Below are 15,330 nucleotides of genomic sequence, written 5' to 3' on the forward strand. Positions count from 1 at the left end.
TATTTGCTTTAACAAGCTTCACCTTGTGTAATCCCCATCTCAATATCAACAGGCTGTCCATGTAGCAATTTGTTTCTAATGAAGTTCCAATAGCTCTTCATTAGGGCTAAACCACCGGCTTAATCATAACAATCTTCCCCAAATAATTGATCATTCTCCATCAAACAAACAACGAAACGCGTCGCGATGCTGTCAGATCGAAGATCACAATTTGTGGCTTCAGGCTGGCGATCAAATGTCAAAAATTGGCACGGTGTCGATTGCAACAGTGTGTCGTTCCGTTGGCGGACAAAGAGACACCGGCACAGGGAGCGCTTCGGCAAGATAACGTTTCTGATTAGATGCGTGCGGCATCGTGCGATTGGCAGATGCATCCGCTCCCGATGGACACACGTCTTCTAAGGCTCTAAGTGCGACTTCTCTAATGCATGGCTGTGCCTCGGGAATGTGTTGCTGTGGGAAATATAATCAAAATAATTGATTGCTGCTTGACGGAACCTCGGACTGATCTGCAGTTTGTGCGTGTGTGTTTCGATGAAAACTGCTGCAACGTGCCCTAGCAAGCAGCAGCCTGCTGATTAGCGATGCACCGAATCGGTGACGGTGCTGCATTTAGACTGTTGCGCTTAGAAACGTTAGATCGGCACCTTCTTACTCCTGTCGCCGTGGAAGGCACCGGAGATGTGCATCAGAAATTATAGCGTAGCTGTTTGCGTGTAATCGACGAACGAAACGTCGGATAATCATAGGGCCATGCGGCTGGACTCGATCCGCTTCGGGGGAAGGCAGGAACCGTGTTTAGGATTTTTGAAGCAACTTTTCGGGGAGCTTGAATGTTTTGAATGTCTTCCTGGAGCTAATGTCGTTCCTGAGGTGGAACAATAATAACTTAAATTAAAGATTGCCAAAGTTACGGCCAGCGTGGGATTTGTTCATGGAATGTTTGAGTCCTTTCGAGCTAGTGGGTACCGTAAACAAAGATCAGTGCTGTTGGTAGTCGCCTCGAATCAATTAGAACATGCCAGTGGAATCGAAGAAGTGTGGCCATTTCCCAGCCCGATTAAGGTAAGCTTCGTTCCAGATACTGCTGTGTCGCCTTGGACCGCAGGTTCGCCATCCCGCGTCCGAAGCATGATGGCGCGCCAGACGAATGATACCATTTTAACGATCGTTGATGATGATTTCGGAACGTTTCAGCTTCTGAATTCCAGCGACCGTGCCCTTTTTGATGCTACGGCTGCGGTTCGTATGCAGATCGTCCCTCAGTTAAGGCGTCCTTTTCGGCGTACTTTAATTACCGACCAGACGATCCGACTGTGAGACTAATTAAACCGCTAAATTCCGCCAATTTGGCAATGGCCGGGCTGGATGGCCTCTTTGCGGTCCGAAAACCTTCAGCACGCTGTAGCGGCGGTCCCGTTTGGTCCGCCATAAAGTTGGCCGCGAATTTAGCAGCATCCTTCCCCCCCGGGGCTGCTGGACCTGAGCCAATCAGAAACGGATCGAACCGAGGTCAACACCGGACAAAAGGAGCAGCCCGCTCGTAAAACTCTCCTTCCATGTGGACGTGTACATGGCGTTTTCGGCAGCCCTGGACCCTCCGATCGGGAGCGGTACGTTTTGTGTATGTGTGTTGTGTTTGTTTTATTTAGCTTCCCGTGCCTCCGTCCGTTTTGCGGTGCGGACATAAATTTATAATGGCAAGCGTAAAAGTTGTCTTACACTCTCGGGCGAGCACTCTCGTCTTTGGTAGGGGGGAGTGGGCTGGCCGGGAGGGCTAAAAGATGACAAACGGCGTTCCGAGGGCTGGTTCTGAGCGGCAGCAGCATCAGCGCAACCGTATAAACACAAAACCGTTCCGAGGATCAGGTTTATGTTGCCTCTGTGCGCGCGGCTGCCATGAAGATGGCGACTTCTGAGTGAGTGTGTGCCTTTTTACCTCCATTCGTTGTAGCCTTCCTGTGTGTACCCTTTTGCCAGTGCAATGTGGCCCAAAAGGGATGGAGAGTGCTGGTGTGCGCGAGCGCACACACACCGAACCGGTTGCTTCGAGCAGGCGCGTCTCGAACCGCGCCGGGCAGCTATAAACGGGAGAGTTTTATATGAAATGAATGTTAATTTCTTGCCATTTTCAAACGGCTACTTACCTAGGCCTAGCCACCGTTGCTGCGGCTTTTTTTTGCACACGCACACACACACCCTCCCCTTGTCTCTCTCTCTCTGTTTCTCCATACTAGGCTTACTGGCGGGCGCCGTCCTTCCACCGTGGACGCGGTGGCGCTTTACGAGAGAGCTTCAGTCATGTTTCGCGGCCACCATTCGCGGCCATTAGCATCGCCATCTACGCCACGGATCGGGCTGGGCAGTTGCAATGTGACCATAATAATTAACCGGACTCCGGGCCGATTCAAGTATAGCAGCAGCAGCAGTAGCAGCCGCAGCAAGGGTAAGGTTTGGCCCGAGGAAAAGGGCTTATTGCTCTCGCATCTCGGGGTGTCGTTACGTTGTCGTTGCCCGACCGAAATGGGTAGCGGCGGTGCAGTTTACATTTGCGTAACGCATCCAAGAGTGTTTGATGCTGTCGAGTCGGATGATCGGCATTTCAATTGCATGTCGTTGAAATCGATCGCCGAGTTAATATCCACGTTCGGAGATGATTCTAATTAGCACGGTTTGGTATTTTTCTTTCTTTTTTTTTGGAATTTGAAGCGATATCAAACTACTCTCGACGGCGTAGTCTGGAAGGAGATGTTCGTTATACCCGCATTAGAAGGCATTATGCCTGGAGATGATGTGTTGGGAGGAATGGATAACCTTTCCTAATAAATTATGCTAAGAGCTTTTAAAAGGAAACTTTTAAAATCCTTTTTAATAGGATCCTTCAATAACACTACTTGATAAGAGATAAATCCAAAAGTAATTGAGTACAGTTTTTTTTTCAATTAAGATCCTAAGTTTTTATAGCATAGAATTGTGGATTGAATTAAATATAAGTTCGATTGAATGAAGTTGATTAATTCCGTGGATTATAGATCATTATTATTATCTACTATTTTAACGTATTACGTACTATTATAAGTATTACAATGTGTAAGGACCTTAAACATATGGTATTGGTTTAAATTGTAACCTACATATATTTTTATCTTTTTATGAAATTGTCAAATTTAAAACCGTTTTAATTAAAATTATTATCTTCTGTTTTGATTACAGCTTAAGTCTTAGAGCCTTAAGTTACTTTTTAGCTAATAGCTAAAAAATAGCATGAAAAACATTAAACTCAGCATAAGACAATAAAATTGGCCTTTTCTATTTCTTAAGCCAAAAAGTTGTAGTTTCAGCCTGTCACTAAAGCAATATTCATGATCGTGGGTGTATCCTTTTAACAATTAGTTTCCGTCTTATTGGTTTTCACCTTTTGTGTCCAACCAAAGAAAAATTTAGGAACGTTTTTTAACTGTTCTGTTAAAAAGATTATAGTACTTTTTTCCATATCTATTTAAACAATTTTTAAAATTTATTGCCAAAATATTTCTGGTTCCTTTATGAGCTAACCTGATCGAGCCTGCAATGAATTGGCGTTTATTTAAATATTGTTTAGGCTGAAATTTACTAATTTGGCGTGTGACTTTGTATGAAGTGTTGACATGATTTCAGCCACCAAGTGTCAAACTCCATAAAAAAGCTGACTAGAAACGTAAAACTTCCCATTACCAGACAGGTTTGAGTATCAAGCGTTTAGACTCTGTAACTGATGCAATACTAATTTTCAATAGAAAAATTAATTAAGAGACCAAACGATCCAAACGATATGTCAGTATATATAATTTTATTACTTCAAATAATCTAAACTAATTCCCCACATATGCCAATTACACAATCAATCCAAAAATGGAAAGAATAAATGAATCGTTCTGCAAAAAAAGCATGATAGCCTTATTGACGACCTAATATTATCGATCTAAACTCATAATAAATATTTTACTTCCACCAACCAAATGTTTCACGTCACATTCGGTGCAACTTTGACCATCTGCAGCGACCTACTTTGTCTCGGCCAAGTGCATTCCTTCCATAGCTCTCTGTCCGAGGGCCAGTGCGCCCAACGTCAACCAACTTCCAATCCGTCTCGGTATGCAGGCGTTTTGAAAATTGTCAATCTTTTGGCGTTTTGGAATTGGCACCAAATTGAGAGAGTGTGTGAGAGCGAGAGAGACAAAGAAAAGCACAAAAAAGTCACACACAATCAGTTCCATCTTCCGAGCCCAACCCGTTCCACCGACAGATTGTTCGCCCGTGTTCGACGCCTTTCCGCTTTCCGGCTCCACCAAAACGCGCCAAACCCCTCCCCCCCTCCATGTTCGCGCATACCATTCATTCATACCGTCCGTTACTGGGGCCGGTCTGGCCGTTTTTTGGTATTTAAAATTATTTCCTAAATGAGCATAGCGCTCATCCGCCAGCCGGGATCGTCTCTGCCCACCGGCCTACCCTCTCTAAAGCCCGGGCGGTGAAAAACAGGCCAGCGGCACCTGGGCACCACCGTGCACATTCCTTTTGCACGGATCCGATCGAAAAACCGGGCATTACCCACTGGTAATGAAGCCATATCAGGCGGCTGGCCGGTATGCTCGATGTGTGCCTCTCTCTCTCTCTCTCTCTCTCTCTCTCTCTCGATCTTTCTTTCTCGCTCTTTCTCCCCGAGAAGAGTACATCGCGAATGGCGATGAGAAGGAGCGCTACCGGTTGCGGTCAAGTCACCGATATTAAAAAGCATAAACATATTTCCCGGTTTCCGTTCCGTCTGGTCGTCAACGTTGACGTGGGAAGGGGTCGGAGGGGGGTTTCCAACCATTCCAACTTGGGAAATTGGGACCCGGTGCAGCAGGTGGGATGGAACGGGGGAAAGGGCAGGGCAGGCGTGTAAGCAAGACATCATAATTATATCCCATCAATCAATTCGCACACCACATATTTCACCTTGTGACGGTATTTTGTTGCGGCTGCGGCGGTAACGGGGCACCAACGGGTTATTATGATTATGGGAGTCACGGCGAGTCGGTGTGCAAGTGTGTCATTACAATGCTTGCCGAAGCGTATGATACCGTTTCGGTGGAGCTGTGCTCTTTGCTTTAATTTCTTTTGCTCTTTTTTGGGAGGGGGCTGATCTTTCGAACTGTCGCCAAAATCCAAGCGGACGCGATCGCGTAAACCCAGCGGGAGATTGATCCGAGTCGGGATGGAGAATTGTCACAATCTCAATATTCAATGTGTTGTTTTTTTTTGAAAAAAACTGCACCAGAAATGCATTACGATCGCGATCGTCAGTCGATCCCGCCAGCTCATTATCGATGCTGTCATCGCCGAGGTTGGTGGTTTTTCGTGCAGCCTCGGTGCGGTGTTCGTGCGGGATGGTTAAATTTTTATCACGCTTCACGATCACTGCTGCCGATGCCGATACCGATGCCTACCTTTCGAGATCGTTCACAGCTTGCCCAGCTTCCTGCGTTGGCAAGATTTGATGGACAAACTCTGATGCAGACTGCGAATGTTGGGAAGGGTTCGTTTTTTTTGTACGTCCCAGTGTGTCGTATGCCTCGGTCAAGTGAAGCGAGGAGTTACGTTTTTCACAGTTTCTTGCAAAGGTTTTCGATATGATTTTATGCTTCCAGTACGGGCACCAGCAACACTACATTTTTGCGACGGTTATGGTTTATGTATCATGTTTAATTCATACCTGCTGTGCCCACTGGGATCGGGATGACACTGCGATGTGTGCACTGGAGTGGAGATTTTAAAACGCAGCGGAATCGAAGACAGACCTTGTCGGGACAAAAAAACTGGAATAAAAGGGGTGTAAATGCGGCGCGTTGTGTTTGCATGCATGGTGATCGTTTTTATTTAGACAGAAAACGCGTCCAAAAATAGCTGGAGTGGATGAAGAAATCCTGACAAAGAGACGTCTTTTGCGTGGAGTTCATTTTCTGTTAGCTGTTTGTACAGCAGCTCTAAATGAACATTAAAAGAAAATTAAAATTTCAAAAGCAAGGAAAGAATTCGCGTACTTAGAATGCTAATGTTATTGCTAAAACACACGAAACGCTTGCTTAGAAGCCAGCCGAAGAAACAGCTGAACATTCCAATAATCACGGACAGGAATCAATTGTCTCGCGTTTCTAAGTCACGTCGCCACAAAATGGTATAGAATTTTTTATTCAATTTTCGCAAAAAAATGTGTTCCCTGCTTTGCATAAACATCACCGGCGGGCTGTCCGAGGGTCCACATTTGTCGTATCAATATTTGATTTATGCTGGTGGGCTTTGCGCTGGTCTCATCCCGCGAGGTTCTATCATTAGCCCACTGAACGCCTTCAGGATATACGCTCCAGACAATTGGACCTCAAACCACGCGTGGTTTCGGCCTAATTGTGTGGTGTGAAGGAAGGCAAATATGCATTTCTAGATGGCAACGGCAAATTATGCGTCTGTCGCAGCTGAATCGAGTCGCTTGAAGTCTGCCAAAACAGCACGCACTCACGCGCGAGACACTTTGGCACAGAAACCTACATCCCGATGGAGATTCCTCAAGATGTTCCAGGACACTTCGATTTTTTAGCTTTGAAGGTCGAATGTCTGAAGGACTGTTCTTTTTTGCAAACCTTAGTACGGCTCGGCCGTTGGAGTGAAAAATAGCTTCCATTATGGGCCGCGCCAATGCCCAAACAACTTCCCCGAAAGTGCCCCGAACGCCTCGAACGTGTAATTACCTTGCATTACGAAGACGCGTGCCCCTCATTTGTCCGGGTTCGGAAAGGATGTGGCCAGCGCAAAGGCGTGGCACGTTCCCGAAGCTGTAAGGAAAGGTAAACACATTTGCAGCAGCAATTGCAGCGTCGCTCGTCGGTTTAATGAATGAGGTCTTGTGCTAAAGTAAGCGCCGACGGTAAACATGATCATTGCGCAAAAAGCGATGGAAGAGCTGCAGCACGACCATTTCGGAAGAAGGTACTCAGAGGATTCTTTCCCTCGTCAATACTTTTATTAAAATCTAGATTGTAAGTACTCTTCTGTCCTGGCAAAGTACTCATTCATTCACTTTCAAACCAGATGCTCCTGCGCCTGAGGACACAGACACACTCACACAATGTTCTGTTACATTAGTTGGTGTGAAAACGACATCTCCTTTCCACCTGGTGGTGGCAGGTTCGGCTTTAATGTGGTCGATGTGGCTGATGATCGGACAGGTCGGTTTTATTTTTTTTTTGTATCGTCGTTTGCTTCCCTTTGGCGAACGCACACACCTTCGTCCCATTTCTAACCCAATTTCGGTTTGATTGAAGTAAATGCACTCGGGTTGGGAGGTTAGCAATTTTGTCATTAGCTTTCAGGCAGGTGTGCAGGCGTGTGTGTGTATGTAGGAGATGCGCTTACTGCGAGGATTTTCATGTGTAAGATACAAGTAATGGTGAACGATCAGAACATTGGGCACGTGGCTGCTGGGGATGACTTTAATTATTGCACACGGTCTATAATTAAGCTGATGTGGGCTGATGGGTTTTGATGGGTCCCAGGCAGCTTTGTCGTCCGGTTGCGATATGCATTATGATACTTGGATGACGAGCAGGACCTACATTTAGTTTTTGTTTGAAACCGTAATATTGTATGTAAACAGACACAGGGACTTTTCATGCTATTTGTGGATACTTTTCGAATGACTGAGTAACGTTAAATCGTTTTAATTTCTGCTCAATGGTGAATAGTTAATTTTTTGTCAATTTTTAATATTTCTTCTTTCAATGTATAAACCAATTAAAATCCAAGAAAAAACGACAAATTTCCCCCCTCGTCGAATGCACCAAAAACCTGCCCGATCGCATTCCTCCGTTTGATATCTCGTCACGGAAAAGCCCAAAGGAACGGTACGAAACGGTAGCACCGTTGCAAATTCCATCCGTCGCGACATTTCATAACGCAATTATATATTTCTGACGACGAAGACGGTCATCAGGGGAAGAAATGCACGTAAAAAACTGCTTTTCTGTGGTACAAATTCTGTGACATCTCATTACGCGCTCAGAGCCGTTTTGCGCGTGAAATTTTGTGGTGTGAAACTTTCGAGCCCCGCAATGAACGCCTCGCGAAGACAACTTTGCGAATTGCATTGCGATTTAATTAGCGAACGGACCCGAACGTGTGTCTACACGTAGGGAGAGCTCAAAGAAAGGGGTCTGAAATTTTCCTCATGCGAGAAATTAATGTTGGAAAAGAAATGCGAGACAAATTCCTCACCTCGCCTTGATCGGACACCGCAAAACGAGCTCCTTCGGGCGTGTCGCTGTAGCTGAAGAAACCGATCCGATTGATATAGACCGCTGCCCAGGGTGCTTTGAACGCTTCCGTTTTAGCCTATCTTGAGTAGTTTCCTTTCGTTTGGTATACTAAATTCGTCTTATCTATCTTTCCCTTTCCCGTTTCAGGCCAGGCGGGCGTTAATCAGCTCGGTGGAGTGTTCGTCAATGGTCGGCCGCTGCCGGACATTGTCCGACGGCGTATCGTCGAGCTGGCGCTGATGGGCGTCCGACCGTGCGACATTTCCCGGCAGCTACTCGTATCGCATGGTAAGTGTAGGCCCTATCAGCAACCATAGAGTCTGTTTATTGAGTAAAAATAAGTAATAAGTAAAAAGCTCAATAAGTAAAAAGCTAATTAAATCGATAGATTAACCATTCGCTTACCATTGCACTCGTTTCATCCGCAGGATGTGTATCGAAAATTTTGACCCGCTTCTACGAAACAGGATCGATACGGCCCGGTTCGATCGGTGGCAGCAAGACTAAGGTAAGCATCGAAGCGCCCGATTCCTATCGGAAATGCGCCATCTTAATTATTCCTTCGCAACGCGCAAACGATTGCTTCAAGAGTGCGGCGGCCACCTTTTTTACACTAGCGCCGTTAATGAACTGTGAAAGGAAATTCTTCACCCCCTCCGATGAAGGTTGTTGGGCAATTGCGGCTGGTAAAGGACATGTTAAACGTCCACCAACACGCTGTGGGACATCCTTAGAGCAGCGTTGAGCAAAAAAGGGGAAAACCAGTCCGTCGGGCGATGCTTCGAGGGCGGGAAGTAAAGCAACTTAAATAGAAACGGGGGAGAGAAACCGAACAAAATGGATTCCCGGTTCCAGCCATCCTTCCGGTCGGACAAAGGACTAATTGCGTGTCGTAAACAACTTGCTCGCCTTCACATACCCCACCCTTTTTTCCTGCAGTGGGTTTTGCGTGATCCGTGTAGGAAATTGGAGAAACGAGCGTTGTTGGACACAAGAAACAATAAATGTAGAACAGCGCGAAACAAAACAGAAACATTAAAAAAAACGAGTGGACCCCGAAATTGAAAGTCCGATCGGAAAGTGAAGATAGAACGGTTTCACCACAGCGTCGAACCACTTTGGGGTCAAATCGAATAAAGGATAATTATTTATAATGTGAACCAATATGTCACTGTCATGTTGCGTCGTTGGACTCGCTTGTTGGACGGTGGTGGGGTTGGTGGTGGTGGTGGATAGTGTCCATTTTTAAAGCGGCCAGGTTAAAGTGCACCCGGTGGCATGACCGTTGGAAAGAGATCTCCATTATGATGTGGTGTGTTTGGATCTGGGTTCTTAGTGGGCCATTTCCTATCAAGATGTGATCACGTACACACATGGGATACGCAGGGGATGCGTGGAAAGGTGAGTTATGTTATGGGATGGGTTTTATGAAGAATGTTATGACGACTTGATGAACCTTATTTAAATTATATTTATTGCACAGTGTTTGCACTATCTTGATGGTCGGTTTTCTGCACAATTGGATGGGGAGTAATTAGTTTTTAGTGGTACTAAATTGTTTGGAATGGGCTGGAGCATTTATGGAACATGAAACTATTAAGCTAGCTATTATGCCTGTAAAATATGATGTTCTTAATGCGTTTCGTTTCATCTAGTTACTTTTGTCTATATAAAATTACATGCAATGACTAACTCAAGCGTGCATTAAATTTTGTTTCATACTTCCGATGTTGAAATGAAAAGCTTTCAACAGAAAATGTAGATTAAAGTTGTACGCTGTTTAGGCTATATGAGAAAGCTATGGGCTATAAACGTCTAGAAAGCCTATGCAGGCTGGCATGTCCGCGCAGAACGTTACTATAAATAAAAGAAGAATCTCTGGATCATACTATAAAGATTTTACCAGGATCTTATGCTAAATAATCCTTGCTAACTCCACACGATTTTAGTCTTCGGTATTTGGTTATTGGTCTAGATCCTTTAAAACATTTTCTATTTTAAACAATTTGAACTTAGAATTCTTACTCTTGTTACGTATCATTACTCCTTTAGCCACTTAGTACGGCGTTTAGGCTGTTGATTTTTATATTCTAGGCTCAAAGACAAGTGAATTATATTTTTCTATTCTTTTTGTAAGTAGTTTTGTTTAATCTTTTTTGATTGTACAACATGTTCTCTTTCAAGCTTAGTATGAAAGTAAACATATTATTTACGCGATCCCAGCTAAGAAAGCTCTCTTTCAGTCAATGTCAAGCTCTTTTTCAGTTGATTTTTTTGCTCTGAAATATTTTTTTTACTATCATCGTTTACTGACGAAAATATCGTAGAAAACTGAACAATGATTTTGATGAGATCTTACAAACCATTGCTAATTGATGAAACTATTAACAGTTTTCCTTTATGATGTACCAGAGTAGTTGGACTCAAATTCATGAAATCAGGGAAAAGTTAATTATTTCCTCTGATACAAATTTTAACTGCTACAGTGAAGATTACTGTAAATACAGCAAAGATTTATCATTTTGAATTCATAATCTTTTAAAAATTACTATCCAACTAACTCTTGTGTCTTATGAGGCTTTGTTCTGGTACGTACCATAAACGGACATTTAGAAATTAAAGAAAAAAATGATATTCTCGCATCAATTGGATTGAACGCAAGCATGTTTAAAAATAACGTTTCAAACTTTGTTCAATTCTGCATTGTTCAGGTTTATGTTATTTTCAGATCATATTGCATATTTTAAATTTTGTATATTTCTCGTATGATAGTACCATCGTGTTGATATGATCGAAAATAATGTTTCAAACATTGAAGATAAAAATAATCTAGCCTTTAATAATGAGTTAAAAATAAAACCAGAAAAGAATCTCCTCTTATTTATTACTTCTACAAACATATCTCTTGCTTCCCCCCGTACACTCCACACAGGACGGATTTATTTGACTAGCCACGATTCACAACAAACACTAACAAAATAATGGGAATTTTATTGAATGCACCTTTAAGCGTGCACGTAACACCCCCGAAACAGGGCTACCGGAAACACATTGTCCCACTTATCACCCGCTATCACGAGGTTTGTTGGCCCAACTGTTTGCGCTATCCTGCATGATACGATTTAGTGAACTTTCGTCGCACCAGCACCAGCGAAAATCGACCTCATTATCTGGAGCTCAACGTCCTGAGGGGGAAGCGTTTTGATTGATGATTAGAGCAATAATGTTGACATGCATCTAAATATAGAAACATTATTGAACACGGTACTGGTTGAGAACTGCTCACAGGAAGGTTTGAATGTTAGGAGGATCAAATTAATTTATTTATGTTAATTCATTAAATTAAAATTATAACGTTGAATAGTAGATGTTTTTTTTTGGTTTTAATACTATTTTGCCTGCAAAACAAAAACACTTCTCCACCAACCAGAACGTTCTGTTACGCGGTGCCACTGCGAACGATGTGATTTGTTTGACCTCCCGCAAGGCGTCTCGCTGATAATGGAGTTTGTTTATCGCTCGAAGGGGAGGGTATCCGTGGGAAAAGTGTCACCTTTTCTCCACCGCACCGAAGCACACTGTCAGGTGGAAAGCCTCGTAGGCAGTAATTATAAATCACCGGAAAAAGTAATCATTCATTTTCGGCCAGCATCGCAGCCAAGTGCTCTTTTTCCAGCCCGAGCTTTGCGCCTTATCGCACCGTGCCCAGGCCGTTGAGAGCGGGAAATAATTAAACGGTAATGATAATTGGATGTGCCTTTGGGTTTGTGTGGCCTCTCCTTTTTGTGCCTCATTGTTTTCGTGTGTTTGTATCTGCTCGGTGCAATGCAGACCGAATCAAAGTGTTGATGTGCGGCCGTGTTTTGCACCGGCTGCATTTTTTGGAGGCAGCTTAATTTATGCTAATGCTATGGTTTTTACCACTTCAGCTTACGCTCCACCGTCTGGCTGGTCGGCGACGCGCAATGTCGTCCTCCGGGCAGTTATCTTTTGCCACGCCGGTGGTCGTACGTATGTCATGTTCACACCATCGTACCATGGTTACTGGAAAGAAGAAGCGCAACAAAAAAGCAACATTAAAGAAGCAAAACCGTACACTATCACCATCTCGCGAGCGAAACCGACGACAGCCAAGCTCCGGGGGCGGTTGGGGATTTTCTGCACGTTGTCTTTTACCTTCCGCTGGCTCTCCCTTTTTCGGGAGGGAAGTGATTTTGGGCTGCCGATAAGCGAACGCTCATAAAACTCAATTTAAATTCACTAAATCGCACCACCATCGGGGAGGCCCGGGCACACCGGGCCACTCCGGTAGCGCTATCCGGTGCGCGGACAGGAAATCCCTTACAGGGATACAACAACCCCAACACCGCGATGATGGTATCGTGCGCCTTTTGTATGATTTATGGTTGAGCACTGGTGTTGTGCAGAAGTGTTTACATGTTCCATTTGTGGTTGTGCAAAGTGTGTGAGTTGTGTGTGTTGACAGATGTCGAGGAGCAAACTGGGAGCTGGGGAGAGATTTTCTCACCAGATCTGGTTCCGTGCAGCATGTAGGAAAGGGACAGCTCTTGCTGACATCCACGGTCAGCATCCACGGTGGGTTGAGCTGACGGTTTCTTCGAATGGGGGGTTGGTTGTTGGATTGCCCGTGGTTAGTCCAACAGCATAACTCCTCCTTTTTTCCTATCTGTCTGTGTTGCGATCTGTTTTCATTGATAGCCGTCTGGGTGGGTCGTCTTATTGGGCTGTACCCTCACGCCTTTCACCGGAACAACATTTTTTTACGAGCAGAGTGCTGCCATATGGATTTGAGTTTACATTGAGGATTCTTGGAATGAAGTATATTATAGGTTTTTATGATATCTGTAAGAAATGATCGTTTGACTTAATCAAATGAGATAAAGATGTTAGCTACATGTTTTGGAATTCTTTTGTTATGTTGTTTATTAATAAATATTGTCATGTTTACTTTTAAAGACTAAACTGAAAGGAAACATCAAAAGGATGTAAAAAATATTGAGTCACAAAGCTAATGGAAAGGGTAATCGTGTATTTACTTTAAAAATTTAAAAATGACTTTCAACCTGTAGTTAAATTGTACGACAAAGTAAATGATAGTTGTGAATAATAAATACACTTTTTCTGCAATTTTCATTATTTTTGTGCCGAACATTATACATTTGAATTACTAAACATTGAACACGATTTATGTATAAATATTAAAATCAAACAATGAAATAGTTTTTTTTTGTATTTAATGTTAGAACTGTTGTTATCGTAAATGGCTGATATTTTGCTGACTATTAGGGTGTTCTTCAAAAATGACTATAACCATTTTTTAGTTCGTTTATTATATAAAAAGCATTTTTTCAGTAAAATCAATATTTATTTAAAATGGCAATCGTGTTTTAGTCCAATGCTACAAGCATGAGATAATTATTGCTATAAAATATAATATTATAAATATAATGTATAAAGCATTACCGAAAATACTAAAGCTATATGCAACCTTTTCCATGCTATTACATAACATGTGTTCAGTTCAAAGTCAATCGCTTCACGTTGCTTCAATGTACAAATGAATTCAGTGCGCTTAATTCTAACACTTTCATCCTTTGACACTCCACACCGACAATCATAGCTCACATCGGTGGTAAACACTGCTGATAAAATCGTTACCAATGGTCATCGATTATCGTTCCCCATAACAAATGATATACTATCCTCATCATCATCACCATCATGATCATTGGATATGCAACGGGTCTATTCCAACCACCCAATGGCGTGCAATATAATGTTTCTAGAAGCTAGTGAGCTTCAGCCATAAACACAAACCTTCCATTGGGATCATCAGCTGCACGAATCTCACGCCAACGCGAAGACGAAGGTGTTAATAATCTTGTAAAATATTCATACACTCTAGCCATCCTGCCCGTTTGTGGTTGATATCCGATCTCACAATTCGGGTAATAGTACTCATGGAAACAATTTCCACTATTTTCCAACAAATCTCTGTGGCAAAGTATCGTTTCTAGCGAGCACGGCTGTGGCTGTGGTTGGTTACAAAATATGCTTGTAAACATCACGCCACACCGCCACACCGGTACGGTCAGCACAGTCGCGGGTTGTAATTATTTCCCTTTTTACGACCAGCCAACCCACCCAAGGTGAACCATCGACAGCAGGGAATAGGTAAAATCGGCAGGAATGACCCTGATCGGTGGTTGTGCAGATCGAAGGCAACAAAATAGGAACGGGCACATTCTGCATTCCCAGACACACGGCACCGACCGGGTGCGAAGGACTCCTTGATTGGCAAACGCTGTACAAGGGTGTGTAATAAAACAAGAAGACAAAAAGACACAAAGTGAAGGCACCGAAAGGCGAAACAATAAGATTGCAATTAAAATTATGGCCACTCGTCATTTGCATACGGATGGTATGTTGCAATTTATTCAATTAATCGTACCAACGGACGAATTGCTTGCTAACACTAACACAGCCAAGCGTTTAACGAGGCGTTTTTGAGAGCAGAGCAGTTCACCTTATACCGACTTTGGAGCGCGGTTGAGGTTGTAAAGTACAATCACTTTTTCAACTGGGGCTACATGCTTATATGCTTTTGTACAACCCTAAGGAGTAAAGGAAGGGACGGAAATAGAACCGAGCTTTAATTTTAACGAGTCCACTTGAGGACATTCCGTGGCTAGCTGGTTGGGTCTACGCTTAATGGCACACTTTGAATGCTAATCGGCACTGCTTGGTTATCTGAAGGGTTTTGGTTAGTTAATTCTAAAAAGTCAGGGACCTAACGTAATCAGTAGTCGAAGTCCTGAACGATTTCCCAAAGGCATTGATTTCGTTGTTCCCTCGAAATGGGTTTCACCCAGTGCTATTTAAAGGCATTTGATAACGATTAAAAGCTTGGTTCCGGTATCGGAGTGGAAACTGCCGTAAACTTAGCTCCATGAAATTTCCCTCTAAAGTTTCGTTTCGG

General features: G+C 43.5%; 1 protein-coding gene across 1 annotated transcript in view; it reads left to right on the forward strand.

The window, feature by feature from the left end:
* The window catches only part of LOC120904511 (paired box pox-neuro protein), a 46,036-nt gene that overhangs the window by 24,406 nt on the left and 6,300 nt on the right, over positions 1-15,330 (forward strand). Inside the window, exons 3-4 of the mRNA XM_040314538.1 lie at positions 8,478-8,618; positions 8,759-8,838. Of these exons, the coding sequence (XP_040170472.1) occupies positions 8,478-8,618; positions 8,759-8,838 (221 nt within the window). The remainder of the gene's footprint in view (positions 1-8,477; positions 8,619-8,758; positions 8,839-15,330) is intronic.

The sequence above is a fragment of the Anopheles arabiensis genome, chromosome 3, assembly GCF_016920715.1.
Source record: "Anopheles arabiensis isolate DONGOLA chromosome 3, AaraD3, whole genome shotgun sequence".
Lineage (NCBI taxonomy): Eukaryota > Metazoa > Arthropoda > Insecta > Diptera > Culicidae > Anopheles > Anopheles arabiensis.